General features: G+C 29.7%; 2 protein-coding genes and 1 long non-coding RNA gene across 5 annotated transcripts in view; 1 reads left to right on the top strand and 2 right to left on the bottom strand.

Annotated features, from left to right (window-relative positions):
- LOC107441354 (RNA-binding protein 24-B) overlaps positions 1–2,370 on the bottom strand; it is a 109,371-nt gene extending 107,001 nt beyond the window's left edge. For both annotated transcript variants that reach the window (XM_071185476.1, XM_071185477.1), the window contains exon 1: positions 1,690–2,370. In XM_071185476.1, the coding sequence (XP_071041577.1) occupies positions 1,690–1,890 (201 nt within the window). In that variant the 5' untranslated portion in view covers positions 1,891–2,370. The remainder of the gene's footprint in view (positions 1–1,689) is intronic.
- LOC122269080 (uncharacterized) lies at positions 2,356–18,744 on the top strand. The gene is made up of 2 exons (XR_006224968.2): positions 2,356–2,494; positions 18,438–18,744. It is a non-coding gene; the product is annotated as an uncharacterized lncRNA (long non-coding RNA).
- Positions 13,417–20,260, bottom strand: part of LOC107441353 (transmembrane 9 superfamily member 1) — a 39,651-nt gene continuing 32,807 nt past the window's right edge. Inside the window, exon 15 of one of the 2 annotated variants that reach the window (XM_043040593.2) lies at positions 13,417–16,757. In XM_043040593.2, the coding sequence (XP_042896527.1) occupies positions 16,625–16,757 (133 nt within the window). In that variant the 3' untranslated portion in view covers positions 13,417–16,624. Of the gene's footprint in view, positions 16,758–17,935; positions 18,615–20,260 lie in introns of those variants that run through there. The other variant, XM_016054578.4, reaches the window with a different exon arrangement.

Below are 20,260 nucleotides of genomic sequence, written 5' to 3'. Positions count from 1 at the left end.
GTATTTTGTCGAAAGCGCTTTTTTTCACGAATTTATATATTACGAATTTATTTGACGATTTTTGATTTATATCACGAATTTATTTGTTTTACTAGAATTTATTTGTTTATGCAGGTTTTTCCATTACAATTCACTTATTTCAATTTTTAATAGACTTAATTATAGCCAAAATTTTAACCTTTTTAAAGAGATATCAGTTTTAGAAATTTTATCTTAAAATTTGATACTGTAGCAAATTTTTAATAGGTTTAACGAATTACATGTCATTTACTTGAATTCAAATTTATTTTAATGACTTAGTATTCACTAAAAAGATGTAATTTTTTTTTAAAAAAAGTTGTTTTTTGATTTGAATTATTGTTTTGAATTCTTAGAATTTTGTGCATTTGCAATGTACCTAATTTTTTAGCGAGCGAAGCGAGCTTGGTTTGCGAAGCAAACCATATAAGATTGCGTAGCAATTTTCGGGGGGTGGCGAGCGTTAGCGAACAGGGGGCGCAGTCCACTAGTATTAATAAATTACTCTTGCTACCAACAGGAAAAATATATTCTGAAATATTTGGATGAGTATGTGGTAAGTTGTTGCAAGAAATATCCACTCGAATTAAAAAAATATGTACAACTACTTTTTTTTCACATTTGCATTTGTATACCATTTTTTTATGATTGAACATTAATAAACACTAATTAGTCCTTTTATGCTTAAAGCTAACACAATTTTAGGTTTTAATTTAGTTTTAAAAATAATAATTAAATGAAACATAGAAAGAAGTTTATGTCAAAAGAAAAAAAAAATTAAAACGTAAGTTTAGTTATAAAGATAAATTATAATAACAGAAGAGCTTTGGCAGTTAATTAAATACTAAAAGTACCACATACATCATCATTTTAAAAATGTCGGAAGATTTTGAAATATGAATCACACTTTCCCACATCTCTTCACTAACAAGTTATTTAATATGTATTATTTTATATTTATCTGCTTTCTCAAGGTCCTCTACAGCATTTTCTCTAAAGCTTGCAAAGAAAAAAGTCATAGCATTTGGAAAAATCGTAGACCGTTATTTTCTTCCCTGTAAAATTTTTATAATTGTATGTGGTAAAAATTTTTACAAGCAATTCTAATAATTTAATACAAACTTTAAAACCAACAAAGTTTGACCAAAAATTTTAATATTTCACAACTTTTGAACTTTATAAAACATAAAAATTAATTAAAAGCGCTTTTATTTAAGTTCTTTAAAATAAATATGAGCACAAAAGAAAAAAAAAATTTGCTAATTTTTTTTCACTGCATCTTTAAGGTAGCAAAAAATTATAATAGTTATGTTATTAAATTCAAGAAATTGCTGAGAAATGAATCTACCTCTTGCCGTCAGTATGCAAATTGGAGTAGTTTAAATAGAATATGACACGATTATTTTCTTTAAAAAAAACAGCTTCGAAAGCAGAATTTAATTATCATTTATTGTATTTCCAGATTCGTACAAGTGTACCCCTTTGACCCCCCCCCCTTGCGGTTTTCTATGTCTATTTTGTTGCGATTATTTACAGATTGTTAACAGATTGTTCTAAGAAAAGCATTCCAAAATTATTTTTTTGTTTAAAAATAATATAATTGAATGTTTTTTTTTTGTTGTTGTTGTTATATCGGAAGTAAAGAACTAAAATAGGAAATTGGGTACTTACGAAACCATATCCTCTGCTTTTTCCGGTCTGTCTATCCGTTATGACAACAGCTTCTTCTATATCACCGAAAGCTTCGAAAAACTGTCTCAGAGACTTGTCGGTGGTGTGATAGGGTAAGCCCCCGACGAATATTTTCGTCAATGTGGTATCTTTTTGCTGAATATTTGTCGTAGTCATCAACTGATGCTCAATGTCCGACATATCGTCGTCAATGTAGTAATCCAGACCGAACAATAAATAAACCAATATTCTATAAATAATAAGTATAAAAAAAAAGAAAGAATTGCGACAAAAAAAGCTCGAATGCAAACGAACTTATTAAAAAGATGAGTCAATAAAAAACGATGTATAAACAAACAAAATATCACAGTTCTTTTCTTGTATCACAATCAGTGTTTTCTGTAATGTTGTCTGAGGAGAGGTGAACCTCAGGTGAAAAATATTCCAACCGAGAGAAGACTTCTGATGACGGTCTGAATCAGAAACACATGTGACACACCGTTTAGGGGGTAGGGGAGGATTAACACACGCGCTAGGCGCGCGTAGGACATCCAATGACAGAATTCGAATGTCTTGAGACATGCGCCGAATCTGCGCGGTTCCAAACAGCTGGTCGACAATATATTTTCGTTCACGCAAAGGAAACTCAGAGGTAAGTAGAGGGGGATGGAGAAGGTGGGAGTGAAAGTAGGATGTCACACTCGCGATGAGCGCCCACGTGTTTTAGAAGAGTTTATCGCTTTCTTCCATCTTTTTGTAGATTCGGATTTTTATTTCCTATTTATTCTACCGTTTTAAATATAAGGTAGGTTATTTACTTTAAAAGTGTTGATTATTTTTTTTCTCGATTCGGTTTTTTTATTAACGAAGGAACCTTGTTTTGATGTCTCAAAAGCGATTTTTTTACTTAGGTTTTGTCAGTGGTGTATTCTGAAGAGGCGCTGATGTAGTTGCTACCTACTTCAAAATAAATTTTTGATTATTATTTTTTATTTTATTTTTTTTTTAAATAATAAAATACTTCATATAATTATTATCATACTGTAATTGAAATTTGAATCCAAATTTGTAGATTCGGGTTTTTATTTCCTATTTATTCTACCGTTTTAAATATAAGGTAGGTTACTTACTTTAAAAGAGTTGATTATTTTTTTCTCGATTCGGTTTTTTTTATTAACGAAGGAACCTTGTTTTGATGTCTTAAAAGCGACTCTTTTAATTTGGTTTTGTCAGTGGTGTACTCTGAAGAGGTGCTGATGGTGTTGCTACCTACTTCAAAATAAATTTTTGATTATTATTTTTTTTTTTTTAAATTTTTTGTTCACCTTTTACAGAGATGCCAACTGCTCCGGACACGCCAAAATAATTTTTAAAAAAACGGTAAATAACTACATAGTAAAATTTGCAAATATTTGACTATTTTTGCTTGCTTTTTAAAAGGTAGAGCATTACGTAAGTACTTTAAAGTGGTGAATTATATAAGCCTACGAATTATTTAGGAATAGTGGTGGATAAAAATATACTAAATTGAATTTATTAAGCCAAGAATCACAATTGATAAACTACCACTTTAAAATAATGCTGTCCGGAGCAAGTTGGAATCTCTGCTTTTATGAAGTTATTATCACCTATTAGCTGAGTTATGAAATCAAACAGCGGATAATAAAATACTTCTAATAATTATTATCATACTATAATTGAAATTTGAATCCAAATTTGTAGTTTCGGTTTTTCTTTAATTTCCTATTTATTCTACCGTTTTAAATAAACGTAGGTAATTATTTTTAAAAGAGTTAATTTTTTTCTCGATTCGGTTTTTTATTAACGAAGGAACCTTGTTTTGATGTCTCAAAAGCGACTCTTTTATTTAGGTTTTGTCAGTGGTGTAGTTACTCCTACTTAAAAATAAATTTTTTATTATTAATATTATTTTAATTTTGCTCAGTTCACCTATCAAAATAAAATCAATAAGTGGAGAATGAAATACTTTATATTAATTGTTATCTAAATATAATTGAAATTTACTTCCAAAGTTATAGATTCGGTTTATAATTTACAATTTATTCTACCGCTTTAAATATAGGTTGGTAATTTATTTTAAAAGAGTTTATTATATTTTCTCGTTTCTGTTTTTCATTAAAAGAAACCTTGTTTTAATGTTCTAGAAGCGACTGCTTTACTTAGGTTTTGTCAGTGGCGTATTACGAAGAGGCACTACCTACTTCAAAAAAAAAATTTTTTTTTTTTGTTTCTTTAAATTTATAATTATTATTATTTTTTTTAGTTTAGTTTAGTTAACCTAATAAAATGAAATCAATAATGGAGAAGTAAATACGTTAGCTTCAGCTTCATATAACTATTATGATACTGAATTTGAAACTTCTATCCAAATTTCCATAAATAAAATTTCTTTTTTCAATTGATTGCATTTCGTATCTCCCCCCCCCCTCAATGCCTTTATTCAAAGGAGACACTGGTGTGCATGTTTCCTATTTAGAGATCTTCAATTGAATTTTAGATAATGTTTTATTTCACATTCCATTTAAATTCCTTTCTGAAGATGCTAACTGAGCTGCTCTCCAATTGGTTGAAATTGACTAAGAAGGAGTGCAATTAACTATCATCGAACGCATATAATCATTATGATATTCTTGTATCAAAATTCCCATACAATTAATTTATTTCTTTTTCAGATATTTTAACTGTACATATATATCAGGAAGATGGGGTAGTGTACATGGGGCTAGAGTACACAAATGGAATATTTCTATTATTTATCGCTCAAAAAATCAAAAGTGATACCAAAAATAATTTTCTTAAAACAATTATTTGAATGAATCTTTCAAGTTCTTGTATAATAACAATTAAGGTAAGCAATATTCTTAAATATTTTAACCTTTATTCAATGACGATACTTCAATCGAATTGAATAATTAAACTTGTAGTATAATTACGCCCACTCTTTAAAAGTGACACCTCGAGATAATTGCAATAAAGTTGCATTTGATATGAAACTTCGAATTTTTGATTTGTGCTGGTGGAAAATTTATTTGAAATGAAAAACCTTAAACTAAAAATAACTTAAATTTCATTGCCACTAGAAAATATATTTTTTTTTTTACTAAACAAAGCAAGTTGGCATTTCGGTGCAAGTTGCTCTTTTTAAGCTATTTTGATTTATCCGGAAAGTTCGTACCGATTTTCATACCTGCAAACTTTTAGTCCTTTCGAGTATGATTTTCCCCAGTGGAAGTAAAATGGAATTAAATTACAATTTTAGGCAGAAATGTACGTTCATACCTACTAACTTTCACATTTGGCGTAAAATTTTATTTCTATATTTAAAGTGGTAGTAAAATGTATGCTTTCTATATTTTGCTTGGATTTATAAACTTAATTTATAATTTTTTTGATCACCACTATTTTTTTAAAAATTTAGCATATATATTAATATGCAAAACCGCGATAAACTGTTTCAAATTACCGCGTATGTTTCTACCTAAAATTGTAATTTAAATTNTATACACTGTTTTCTTTATTTTAATATACTGTCATTAGTGACTAGGCACCCCCCTTTTCCGCCCCACCCATTATTTATTTCAATGCGATGAAAGAGCAGATATCCCCTAGGGGATAGGCACTCTGTAAAATATGATTAGTTAGTTAGTTAGATAAGCTGTTTCAAATTACCGCGTATGTTTCTACCTAAAATTGTAATTTAAATTCCATTTTTCTACCACTGGGGAAAATCATCCTCGAAGGAATTAAAAGTTGGTAGGTATAATACGTTCTATTATAAAAAAGGTTAACAGACTTCCACAACAGTATTACATATTAATATATATGCTTAATTTTTTTAAAAAATAGTAGTGGTCAAAAAGATTCTAAATTAAGTTTATAAATGCAAGGAATATGTAGAGAGCATACATTTTACTACTACTTTAAATAAAATTTTACTCCAAAGGCGTGAAAGTTGTCAGGTACGGATTTTCGAAATACGGAGCTCCCAAAGGTTTGCTAAAACATTTCAGAATTTATGCTGTAAAATATATTTGTGATTGCGTGTTGCTCTTTTTAAGCTATTGAGTTATCCGGAAAGTATTCGTACCGATTTTCATACCTGCCAACTTTTAGTCCTTTTGAGTACGATTTTCCCCAGTGGTAGTAAAATGGAATTAAATTACAATTTAAGACAGAAGCATACGTTGTATTTTGAAAAAGGTTGTGCGAACTACGTAAGATTGTACGAAAGGTTGTACGATTGTATTACATATTATTATATATGCTTAGTTTTTTTTTTTTTAAATAGTGGTCCTCAAAAATATTATAAAAGTTTATAAATGCAAGGAATATGCAGAAAGCATACATTTTACTACCACTTTAAATATGGAAATAAAATTTAACTCCTAATGCGTGAAAGTTGGCTGGTACGGATTTTCGAAATGCGGAGCTCCGAAAGGTCTGCTAAAACAATTCAGAATTTATACTGTAAAATATATTTGTGATTTTAAACATGTTTTAAAACGATTTTTTAAATTTTCATGCTCACCATAAAGATTTGGAAACTTATTACATACATAGAAGTCTGATAATGAATATAATCAAAATTGAAGTGGTTGTGAAGTATTCAATTCAAATGCTTTGACGAGTTGTTTGCCACCACTTGAATGAATATTTTTGGCGGATTTTAATGAGCTCCGCCAATGGAAAATAGGTACGAGCTTTATGAACGACCAATACTGTCATGCTAACAAAAAGTAGTCTGGTCGTTAACCTCTCCAAGACGAGCGAGTTCTATTTGCATTCTCAAGGTGTCGACAAGAAGTTTTATTAAAGCAAAACATTTTCTAACGAATGCTGTAAGCATAACAAAATGTCAGATCTAAGTTTCTTAACCGAAACGGGAAAAAACGAAAATGCAATATGATGCATATAACCCTATAAAAATATTGAACTCCTCCAAAACTTCCTCAGAAAGATAAAAACTGGGGACTTAATTTAATATCATTTTTTAAATTCATTTCGATGCAATAAAGACATTTGTTGAAAGAAATTCTTGATTTGTTGATCTATCTACAAAAAGAATTTGTGGATCTGCAACCACAGACAAATCTATAGTTTCCACTTTTATGTTAGAGCATTTGTGGAAAAAAAACCCGTTTTTTTAAGGGTAGCATAAGCAGGTTTCCCGCGGGTTTGGTAAATTTTAAGAAGTGGTAACGAAAATTAAACAAATGTCGATAGTTTAATTTCTGTGTAACTACCACTAAAAATTGTTTTCTGAAACCCTGAAAAAGGTTAAACTGTCATCCAACTGATTCCAGCTCCTTACTACGGTAAGGAGCTTAACTACTAGTTAGATTAAGTACGAGATAAATTTGTTTATTGTTTTCTTTTTATTATTTTCAACTCAATTTATGAAGTTCGTTGTATTAGTTTGATTAATTGTTTTACTCTAGAACTACCAAGACCATCAATTTGACAGTTTTCAATTTTTTTAAAATTATAAATTATGTATATTTCTAGGATTTTTTGAGGACTGTAAAGGAAATATAAAAGCAACCATTTTTACTTTTATGATCTGTATGACCTATACTTGTTTATACAAAAACTCCTCAAATTGAAGGTATTAGCAGGCCTGCCAAATACTACACTTTTTTTGCAAAATATTTTACAGAGTGGTAAACATTTGAAAACCAAAACTTTCTGAATCTTCGATAATTTTGCTAGTGTTTTGAAAGCATCACCACAAAATAGCTCCAACGAAGTGGCCTTGCATATGAACTTTTAAATCATATATCTGTAGTGGTGTGGAAATTAAGTTTAAATGCATAAAAAATAATACTTTACAACTTAAACATAGCTACCACTTGAATAAATCTTTACTAAAAGCGTAGAAAGTTGACAGCTTTGTTTGAGCGAAGTTTATAACAATGTATTGACGATACAATCAATTTATACCTGTTCACACAAAATTAGATATATTCATATATCGCCTTCAACATATCCTTCAATTACTACCGAACTTCCGTAGTTACACTACAGGAAAATATTTCGCAGAAACCAGAAATGTTGGAGAGTACGCTTAACCCTTTCTCGCCGACTGTCACAAATACGTGCCAGCATAAAAGCGCATCAATCAGGGTAAAACGATAAAACTGGTAACCAAAGTAATCCTTTAGCAGTTAATTTGTGGGCGGGGTTATAATTGTATGATTTATTTAATTCACCATTACTTAATTCAAAATGAAATTATTTAGTTATATTTTGAACCTTGGCGAACAAAGAGCACGTATTCTTAGGCCAAGCTTTGAAGTAACATTGATTATATGTATGATTAAACTAACAATAATTAAAGTAAAAGCAAAGTAAGTCTTGTCAAATTAGCAACGCCTACATTTAAGTTACCGTTTTTTTTTTTTTTTTAAATTTACATCCTGATTCTGATTTTGAACGATTGCTTTTATGAATCACCCGTCCCCAAAGGGTTAAAGATTCAAAAAAATTGGGGACAAAAACATCGTTACTTCAATTAATTTCCGATCAGCACGAAGTAATATTTATCGAAGAATATATAAATATTGCCTGATTGTATTTTACAAATTGATATTTTGAAAACGAGAATTCTGCTGTGCTACTTACTATCAAAATTTTGCAACAGCTATCTAATTTTTTTAAGGCCAGAGGTTAGGGGAGCCTGTATTAGAATAGTAATCTTATAAATATAAACCTGAATTTAAAGTGATGCTATTGTTTTTCTTTATTTTATGAGAATAAAAGTATCATTTCTATCTCTTAAAGCATCTAGACTGGAGGAGTAGTTTGTATTCCATTGAATTGGATGTAAAAAATATCTGTCTGTCACAGTTTTTTTTTTATTATTTTGCAAATTTAAATCTGTAGGTGTGGTTTAGCTTTTCAGTCGGCCTAGTGACGGTAACAGTAGAAGAAAGTGGCCTTGGGATTTCCCGTCGAAAAATTGTGTTGAACTGACCGCAGCTGGTAATCTAGGTATTCCTTTCACGTTTGCAGGACTGAGTCATAGAATAAAATAAAAATTTCTGTTTGGAGGAAGAAAAAAAAGAAACAAAAACAATAAGTGTTAAATCTATATCAACTTAAAGAATGTCTACGTTAATTTTAAGTAAATTGATTTAAAACAATTGTAATTGATTTTACAAAATTGTAATTGATATTTTTTTAAACGATTGTTTATTGATTAGTAATTGATGATTCGGAAATCGGTGGCAAGCTAACAGATAGAAAAGTGCAGGGTCTGTGAAAGGGGTGGGCGGACTGCCCGAAGCGCCAGGTTAGGGGGGGGCGCCGAACTAAATTTAGGTTTAATGTTCTCAAAAGTTTTTATTTATTCAATTTTGGCCAATAAAACTTTTTTGAAAAATATATTTATAGGTTGTTGTTTTTTTTTAAAAATTATATAATATTAGATTAAGTTTCTAAAAAATATATAATATTAGATTAAGTTTCTAAAAATTATATAATATTAGATTAACTTTCTAAAAATTATATAATATTAGATTAACTTTCTAAAAATTATATAATATTAGATTAACTTTCTAAAAATTATATAATATTAGATTAACTTTCTAAAAATTATATAATATTAGATTAACTTTCTAAAAATTATATAATATTAGATTAACTTTCTAAAAATTATATAATATTAGATTAACTTTCTAAANCTTAAATTTTTTTTGTTTATTGTAATCAATCGGTTATTGTTATCAAATCATGTTCGTCCCGATGTGATCACATTAAGCGGCGTCTACTGTATTAGATTAACTTTCTAAAAATTATATAATATTAGATTAACTTTCTAAAAATTATATAATATTAGATTAACTTTCTAATAGGTGCCGACCGGCCTGTGTAGGAGTCAGGGAACTGGCCTTGCATCAGAAAGGTTCTGGGTTCGAATCCCGGCAAGGCATGGATGGTCTTTCATTCTCTGTACTATCTGCCCTTTCTGTGTGAGCCAATTTGGCCCACCTAACGTGGTGCCCGTGGAAAAGTGGCCATCAAATCTGCCCCTCAGATACCTGTATGACGAAAGGTCATTCACCAGGCGAGCATTGGAGGGGGTAAAAAAAACTTTCTATAAGGTTAAAGTTCAATGAGTATAAGTTTTACTAAAGATGGAAAGAACAGCGCGCAGCAGTAAAGCTACATGTTTGACTTCGAATTGAGAGTTTCCGCATTTTCCAAGGGGTGAGATGGGGTTAAGTTTTACGAAATATTCACAAAGAGTAAATGCCAGACAAAAATATCGGAGGGAGGGCATTTAGAGAAAGACCATGTGAACTCTTCATTCATTCTTTTCAATTTAATGTGTTATGTCTTGTGAATTTTATGAAAACAGAGGAAATTTTTTAAAAATAAAACATCACTTTGGAATTGGGGCTCACAATCGAAACATTAATTTTTTTTGTACTTCTTTAATTTTCTTTTTAATCAAATATAAATTTTTTTTTATAAAAATGAAGAATGACTTTTTTAATGCTATGACTCGATGTGTATTCGTTATTTTACGATATACAGTCTTTTTTTCTGGATTTTTTTTCATCAAAAAATATTTTCCCTTTTTGTAATGCATTTAAAAAAAATGAATGTATTTTAAAAACAGTTGTTGTATATTTTAAACTATTTAACGCGTTGTTGATTTTGGTACAAATAGGAAAGAATAAAAAAAAATTAATTTTTAAATATTTAATCTTGAAAATACTCTCATTTCGTCCCCTATTTAAGTTTTTCATAAAAATTACGGTGGATTTTTTTGGAAACAAGACTAGAAGGCTAATTTCCAAGATAAACAATAAAGATTACATAATTACCAAGATCTTAATAAATTTTAAGTTAAAAACTAGAAACATGCCTTCATTTTGACATTATTTCATACATTTTATTGTTTGACATATATTTAAAATAGTAATTAAAAGATTTTCTGGGAGGCAAAAGTAATACTTGGTTTTCTATACAAATAATTACATATAGCATGCTTGACAACTTAATCTGATTTATTTTTATGTTTGTTATATTTGTAATTTCCGCTGCACGTTGACTTTTATTTATTAATATGCATATATTAGCTTGGATAGAGAATATCTAAGATTTCCCAAAAATCGTTTGATAGCACTTGGAAAGAAACTTTATGTTGTATACAAATACTTGATCTTGCCTAATTTGTCTGTGGGGATTTCAGTCTGAAATCATCAGAATAAAAACTGCATAAGAAGGCACTCCTGGGAAAGCCGCTAGGAGCATTTTCCTATAATGATCTGCTTAGAGGCACACGGTTTCTTATTAGTACTCCGATCTGACCACAATGAAAGTAAACCAGTTTAGGAAAGAGCCATTTAATAGAAAATCTAGTAAATATAAGAAAGTGGTAGCAAATACATGTGTAAATATTTGTTTAATTTATGAATATGATTGGTTTGTCTTATTTACTTGTCAACCACTACAAATTCAATTCTCAAATATATATGATAAATTTCTCTCACTTACTTTTAAAATAGAATTTGAGTTCATGCGCACCACTGGTTTACTTTTTTAAATAGTCTGCGCAGACTACTTAAAAAAATCGTGTGGAGGCTTTCTGATGTAGGAGGTGATGGTGAAGTTCCCATAGCGGCGTATGAAGTCATTCCCGGGCATGGAAGTGCAATTTTAATCATGATGATGCACCCTTACTCCTTCAGAAGTTTGTTGCAACATTAGTGTTTTTGGAACATGAAATATTTCAAAATCATAATCTAAATCAAGTTTTTTTTTTTAAAAATAATAAAAACTGCTTTTGTTATTACTAATATGCCATTAGAGCCGCAGTGGCTTAGGGAAAAGGGCGTTCGCCTCCCAACGAGGTGATCCAGGTTTGAATCACAGCGGTTTCTGGTTGATACGAATTCTGCTCCTAGCTCGCATCGACCACAGTGCTGACGTAAAATACCCTCAGTGGCAGACGCAAATGCGGGTTAGTTCCACTAAAAATTCCTCCACGAAGGCTAATTTGTCCCTTGTCTTCTGTAGTTGGGTTCAAAATTACAAGGCAAGAACATTGACAGTCGTAAACTCAGAATTAATCGGCTGTTTAACGCCGATTATAATATAAAATGTCATCTAATTATCTGTTGTTTTTTTTACCCATTCCCTACACTGTGAAGTAAATGAATCAATTTGTAGTAACTATAAAAATGCCTTTAACACGTTGAATGCCATGGGGGTCACCGGTAAAGCCAAAATTATTAAGAAACACATAATTCGAGTAAATTTTTATTTTTTTTATATTATTATCGTTACTAAAATGGCTTGAAGAAATTAATGCAATCTAGAACACACAAAAATAGTTTTATTTATATACACATATATGCCAACTTGCTCCGGACAGCCAATAAATATTTTCAAGTTGTAATTTATTAATTGCGATTCTAGATTTAATAATTTCAATTTAGTAGATTTTTATCCACCGCTATTTCTAAACAATTCGTGGGCTTATATAATTCACCACTTTTATCAGATATCTCACACTAAGCCTTTAAAAAAACTAGAAATCATTCAACGTGTTAAAAGAAAGTTGTATGATATTTATGCTTGAACAAATTGGATATTTTCCATAATTAATCATTACTTTTAGTTTAAAAAATAGCATTAAAATTTTTCAACATCGATACTAAGGAATTAATTTTAATAATATATTATGGTTTACATCATTAAAATGCCTGAAATTTGCAACAAAAAAAATGAAATGATTTAAGTTCCCATTTTTTTTTTTTTTTTTGAAAGAGCGAGTATTAAAGCATAATCGCCTACAAATAAAAATAAAGAGGAAAATTGCATGTGTGCCAATCTAAAAGTTTCAAGAGTGAACTTATTTTGTGACGAATTAACAAGGTCTAACGTTGTTTACCAGAATTTACAGAAATTTAAAGCTCAATTATTTCAAAACGTACCCTGCCAAAATTATGGCTTATATATTAAATGACTGATTCAATTATTTTTTCTTAAAACATTTTTTTTTCTTCATTTTATTAATTCATTTTTACAACAATAACTGAAATAATAAACCACTGATTTTTTCATGAAGCTATTCATATTTTTAATTTCACAATTATTGATCTTTTACCCCATCTCAATAAATTTCTTTTTTTTTCCCCTAAAAATAATCCTAACTTTGCCCAGCATTTCAAAATGTTGGAGAAAATGAAAACTCAAGCAAATTTAAACGCAACAACAGTACAAATTTTGTTTAAGGAAGCAGGATCTAAAGTTCAATCAATCCTATTCTTTCATTGCCGTGAGACAACATTACTTAATAATTTCGCAATAATTATGCAAGATAACAACGTTTTCATTAAAATGTAATAATTTATTTTAAGAAAAAATATTTGTTACATTTTTAAGGAAAAAAGAAAATTTTAATTTAAAACACAAATGATATTAATTGATGAAATTTAGCCTACTGTCAGCTTAAGACTGAATTCAGTCCCTAGGACTGATAAGTTGCACCCATGAAAGTGATCTGTTATTAAGATTCAAGTTGTGTACCACAACTCTAAATGAATGATTCACTCGCCAAATTGATTTACTTTAAAGCACTTAATTGTCTCCACCATGAATTCAAGACAAAGTTCTCTAATAATATGCCAATATTTTGTAAGCACTTAATAAGTTTGAGATAAGTTGACAACCATGGAGGTAACAGTACACATATTATTATTTTTAATTCATTTTTATTATACAAATTTAATCTACAACATTTGATATAGTAATAAACAAAGCAACAACATAAAAACTCAATACATTTTAATATGTATATCCACATACTTATAAAAATACTTTATGAAAAAAACAATGTACAAATTTAACAATAAGTAAGAATGGTTAACGAGCAACATAATTTCAATTTGGTTTTTCAAACGCAAATAAGAAAAAGTTCTTGAATAAATATGAAAAAACACTTCATAGCGAGAAACAGCATGAATAATGAAACAGACATTTTTTTTAAACATCAGTCATTGAAATATTAATAAAAATAATAATAAAACATTTGCACACGATGGTTTACGTCAGTTTAACTTGGCAAGGCGTATCAGTTATTTTCTATCGAATCTTATTTTCTATCGGGAAAAGAATAACTCTAGTTTTTGGGACATTACATACTGCTGCTCAGATTCGATTATGCTTTTATAACTTGAATATGCATTCTACTTGTTAATAAATATATTTTTAACTATAGAGTATGTTCGTTATAGTTTGATTAAATGCAACACATAAGCAAATCCCCTCATCGGAAATAAATTAAACGAATGAACCTTAAGAATATCGTAATTCGCATGGCCGCACCAACCAGAGACTCAAAATTTCTTTCTGATGAGTGAACCTTTATTTCAGAAAGTATTGCATTTAATCAAATCACACGCTTTATAACAGTAAATATGTTAAATACCAAGTAGAATAAATGTTTAGGTTACAATGGCTGAAATCGAAACTCAACTGATGCAACACTGCGCAAATCGCCATCTATGAGATGAAGTATTAAAAGCATCTTCCACTCCCCGTTCGTTACGCAAAAAGTATGAGCAAAAAAATTAAAAAATGACTGGTTTACGCATAAGCCAACTGGTATACACGTGCAAATACAAGAATAATGAAAGTAGTAGCAAATATAGATCCAAAAGTAAACTTCGCTGGAGAATAAAATTATTTTCCTATTTTTCTTTTTAATTATTAGATATTGATAAATGGTATATAAATATTGAGATAGGGCATTATCCTTTATTAAATTTTCTAAGAGGTTTGCTTATCGTTAATTGATTCACTTTTTTAAGTAGTTTGCGCTACCTATATATTTATCGAGGTAATGCCTACAATGCTGCCAAGTTAGCTTCCCGTAAAGCATAAGTTAGTTGCAAATGCGAATTCTTGCATTAGGAACAATATTACTACGATTCGTGAACTCATGATGTGTTATAAGATATCATGAGCATGACATTTAAGATATTGAATAAATGAGTGTATTTTTCTCCTTCTTTAATTTCAGGAAGAAAAAAAAAACGATAATACTGACTAGTATAACTGGGACGGTGGTTTAATTGAACAAAATCTCAAATTTTGTTCATAAAGCTCAATTAAATTTTTAAAAAAAATTTAAAAAATGCCGACTTTAAAACAGTGCTAAAATTTTTTGTCTATTTATTATCATTGAAACTATTGAGCTCTTAAATAATTAACATGGGTTTCTCAATTTCATTAACGTCCAAGAGAATTCAGATTTTGCTTTCATTAATTAGAATAAAAGCTAGAAAAAATTTATTCTATCTCAGAACCACAAGGGCACTCTTGTTGACTTAGTAGAGGACATTACATTAAATACCACGCTTAGTTTATAAAAGAAGTATATACTGTGAAAAATCTAAAACTAAATACTTCAAGGTATAGTTCACATTATATTAAGAATCTAAGTAACCTACGAGCAATTTGTAGATTTATCAGATTTGTATTATGATTTAAAAAAAATTGCACCGAACATTAAGTACAGAAAATTTATCTGAACAATGCAGAAGAGACGAAACAATTTCTATGGGCTAAGATATTAAGTAAAACGTTCAGCTCAAGTAAGAATATGGTCTCATAAAATGCTATTGCCCTCGAAAGTTTCCATATTTAGTTAAACCTCGAATTATTTCGTCATTCCCTTATCATATTGAATAATTTCACAGAAACACTCAATAATGCAATTAAAAAAAAGAGGGGAAGGTTTCACGGGTTTAAGGCTTGGTTTAATTCATAAGCGTGAGTAAATCATTTAATTCATAAGTTCAAGAAATAGTTACAAAAGGCTTTTCAGAAATTTCCGTACAGCCAAAGAGGACACTCTTCGGTATTGTAAATGTTAAAAAGCCTTTCTTAATTACATATACAGTCAGTGGAATATTTTTAGTTTTGTGCCTGTCTGCTCCTTTGAAAATAACACGAAAGAAAAAAAGAAACATTAAACGTAGTGCAGTATAAACTGAAATGTATTAACGCATGTTTTTTACCACGATCTACGTAAGAAAAAAGTGGGGACATCATCAATCAAGTAATTTTTAAAAAAAATCCTGGTTCGGACTATATTATTAAATTGCATTAAAACTGAAGATGGTAGAGAAAAACCGTTTGTAGATATGAAACCCGCGGAGCGATAGTATATAAGATCTCAAGCAACAAGGAAACAAAACTGTTTTACAGTGTAATGCACAGGGTGATTATAATTAAAGTTACAATTTCAAAAATCGATAATTTTAAAACTAGTGTGTGGATCGCACAATATTCATGCAAGATGTAGCTCCTCCGCACATTGCCACTCCTGTGAAGCAGCTGCTGAGTGCTCATTTCGGAGATGATAGGATCATAAGCTACCATTTTCCAATAACATGGTCCCACGTTACCTCAACTTAAACCGGTGTGATTTCTGTCTTAGGGGTTACCTGAAGAATGTTGTTTACAGCTGGCAGATTGAGAATCCAGCCGACTTGAAGGTAAGCATCACACACCACATCAATTGCATCATTACAGATACCCTCCGATGTGTTGTGGAGCATGCCGTTTTGCGCTTCCAATTACAAGCGCAACAAGCCGGAGGGAACATCGAACAACTTACGCCTTAATCATCAATAAGATGTTAGTTCCATGAAGCTGTTTTTTGTTGTTGACAATATCACTGTTGTCGCTGAAAACATGTATTCATGCCTTTCGGCTAATAATTTTTTAGTAAACCTCTGAACTCTATTGTTTCCTTTTGGCTAACAACATTTCTATGTGTAACGAATCCATTAGTATCGCCAAACAAAATTCCATTGCCTCACGATTGTTCTCTAAAAATATCAGGTCATTCTGACAAGTAGTTTTAAAATTATCGATTTTTGAAATCGTAACTTTAATTCCAATCAACCTGTAGAAGATAAAAAAGAAAAAGACGTAAGCATGCTGAACTATACATTTGTAACATATTACAAATATTACATAATGGCATGATCATTCTACGTAGCTGGCATTTGTTAATTGATAATCTGAAATGGAAGTTTTAAGAAAAAATATATACAAAACATATTTGTATACTTTACATTGAATAATAAATAAAATTAAAAGAAAATCATATCTTTTAAATCCCTCACATAAAATATGTTTTTTTTTATTCATTCAGACAATAATCAAAAATCCTAATTAATAAAAATTTTCAAGGAAAAAAATCACATATTTTTTATTTTATTTGTAGCATATGTGTAAAATTGCATTTGACTACAGTAAGATGTCTATTTTTAAAATCATTTGGATCGATGAAGGGACATAAAAATTATTTCCGAAATGCAATTTAAATTTTTTCTTAGCTCAGCATTAATACAAGTTTAATGGGACGTAAGACAAAATTTACCAGCGTTTCATAGAGCATATCAAATTTACAACTTTTAAATAGTTTTATAATTTTATAACAATTTTTTTATAAATATTGTAAATAAAACAAACAAAAGCAAAGATGTTCCACAAAAACATTTTACCACAACTATAATAGACTGTCAAAGTTTATGAGCAACCCCAGGTAATTTCTTTCTCGAAGCTCTTTCGTTTAAGGTGGAAAAACAAGTAAAACAATTCGATTGCTCTAAATTTGAAACAAAACAAAGCTTTGGTTTTAAATACCTTGCTGAAAAGAATTGTATGGAATTTATAATAAATAAACAGCTAAAAATATTTTTTTTAAAAATCGCCAACTTGGCGAGTTTTTGAAATGAAAATCGGCAATGTTTTGAAAGATCTGTCATCACATGAAAAAACTTTTTTTTTCCCTTTCTTTTTTTTCCGAATTAAGTGGTCTATTCCTAACTGCTGCGACTTTGCAAGAATTATTCATTATTAACATCACTGTTAGGTCATGTTAAACCTATATTTAACCAGAGCCCTTAATGCTAATTTTAAAAATGGTGCAATTCTGTGAAATTGAAAAGGGTTTGTGATCTAATTTTTTAATATTTCAAAGGTTACTCCAACGATGTATTTTTTGGGCACATAAATTTTTTTTAAAATTTTAGAATTATTCATAGTTTGCGCAATTTGTTCTAGGTTGAAAAATTACACCACAGTAATTAAGTTATCAGACACACAGAATATTTAAGTTATATTCTGTTCTTATAACATAGAATATTTAATTTATTGGTCCGTTTTAAAGCCAGAATAATTATTTAAGGAACAATGGCGAAAGAGTATCGAAAAGCACTGTTTAAAATTAATGAACAAGTTTAAATTATTGCAAATTTTTATGGGCTCGATAAGGCAGAGTTGGAATAATTTTTAAAAAATTTGACCAAAAACGCTTTTCTTATTCCCATAATTGCGGCTTTTTTTTTCTTTTAGCCATTTTTATAATAAGCATGGAGGGCTCCAAATAAAGATGGACAAAATTTAACCTAGCACGCATGAATAACTGTTACTAGCTCATAACAGTTATAAAAAAAAACTTATTTTTTGATGAAAAGAGAATTTTATATAGCAAACAGAGTCGTCAAAGAACAGCCTTAAATGACATTTAATCGCAAACGAGATCATTTTCATATGAAATACCTAAAAAGTACCCTTTTTTATATAAACCATCACCTTTCTTTTCAAAACTTGGAAAATGTCATTATTTGTTCCGCTCTCTGAAAAAAATTCTTTGTTGATCGTATGCATTTTAATCCACTTTGACGTTTCTGTAGATATATTTGACGAATTGAAGTGAAGAGAAGAAAGAAACGGTGCCCAAAGTGAGAAAGAAAACGTAGCACGTGAGACTAGTGTAGCCGAAAAATTCAACAGCTTGAAGAAGACCGTCCATGTTTGAACGCTGCAGATAATAGAAAGAAGCGTAGATGAATACAAACACACCTGTAGATCTGCAAAGAAAAGAAGAAAAGAAAAATGGAATTAAATGTGAGAAATAGATAAGAAATAAAATATAAAAAAGGACACTGTGACAGTCAAATATCTGATTGATCAATGATAAATAAATGGGAACTCGACGACCTCGTAAAAGATTTATTCAGTTAAAACACATTTTGCAAATAGTTGCGATGATTAAATGCAAGTTTTTCTCAAATAGCCTTCGATTTTAAAAAATATTTTTTGTACACATTTAAAATACTGAGAGCCGCAATATCATAATAAAACTGATACATGGGTATACAAATAATAATAATAATTAAAATCAGCAAAACTGTGAAGCAAATACTTGAACTTGCGTTTCTAAAGGCAAAAAGAAAGAAAGAAAAAAAGAGAGGTTATGACTTATTGAAAAAAATTATCAACTTGATTTCTGAGAGTCTCAGTATTAATTTATTCAAATTTACTTTCTCATCAATTTTCGAAGCTATATGTTTATGTAATGTAGATTCAAACTTCTTTTATTACCAAATTTAGTTTAAAATAAAGAAAAACCTGCTAGTTCACAATTGTGTGTGTGTGAGGATACGAAACTGAAGGGCTTCGAGGTATATGTTAATAAGTCACACGATTACCAAAGGTGACCTTAGTTACAACAAACTGCTCCTTAGTTTAGTTCTAGATAGGTACTTTATAAGCTTCCGGTCCTTCCACCAGATACCAACAAAAAACACAAAAAATTTTTATTGCTCACATGGAAATCGTGGTATTTTTCATAAAAAACGATCAGAAAACTTTCTCTTGAATAGTTTGAAAATGTGGTTTATTACAATGCCCTGAGACTTCAATTGTATTATGGATTATTAACTTTCATGGGATATCATCGATAATTATACCTCCTCTTTGAATGATTGCACTGTTATTTTTCTCACTAACGTAAACTATTTCTCATTACGGAGGAATTATTGGAAATAAATTTTAGTCTCGCTAATTACAATCGAATTAGCAACTTCATAGTAATTTCGTTGTTTACTCTCATGAAAACGGAATAAGGGTAGTTTAAGTTCCAGTTCTCTAGAAACGTATGTTTGTCCTGATGAAACCAAGACAGAACACCACAGCTTAAAAACTAATTTCCTTTGTTTCTTGAACTGTGGTGTTATTATGCTTTGAGTTATGAGTTAATTAACCGTATAACAGCTATATGGATAGATTGTTCTAGGAAATTTTATGTAAGTGTCATTGTTTAAATAACTTTTTAAATTAGTTAATAGTTAGTAGTTAATAGAACCTTAATTACCCGAATACCTCATTAATCAAAGTCGGCAGAAAAGTTTTTTTACACATAATTTAGCACAGAGATCTTTCTTTCCTTATTTTAAACAATATGCTGTCTTAATTCAGCTATACACACGGTCATCAGAATTAAAAATAATAAATTAACACTCTTTGTAATGCACGATTACACAGAATTTATCATTTTATGTGATTAAAATTTCGTTGGTAGGTGATGTTGGTTGCTTTGGTTTTACTAAGGAAATCTGAAATCTGTAATTTCTTTTGTATTTTTTGTAAATCTGTAATTTTCACCTATTTTTCATTATAACCAGTGTAATCTCTAGACTTCTGCAAAAAAGAAGGGTTATGATGTATGAGCAAG

This window comes from Parasteatoda tepidariorum, chromosome 9 (assembly GCF_043381705.1).
Source record: "Parasteatoda tepidariorum isolate YZ-2023 chromosome 9, CAS_Ptep_4.0, whole genome shotgun sequence".
NCBI lineage: Eukaryota > Metazoa > Arthropoda > Arachnida > Araneae > Theridiidae > Parasteatoda > Parasteatoda tepidariorum.
Note: the sequence above shows the minus strand (reverse complement) of the source record. Positions and strands in the feature narration are given on the sequence as shown.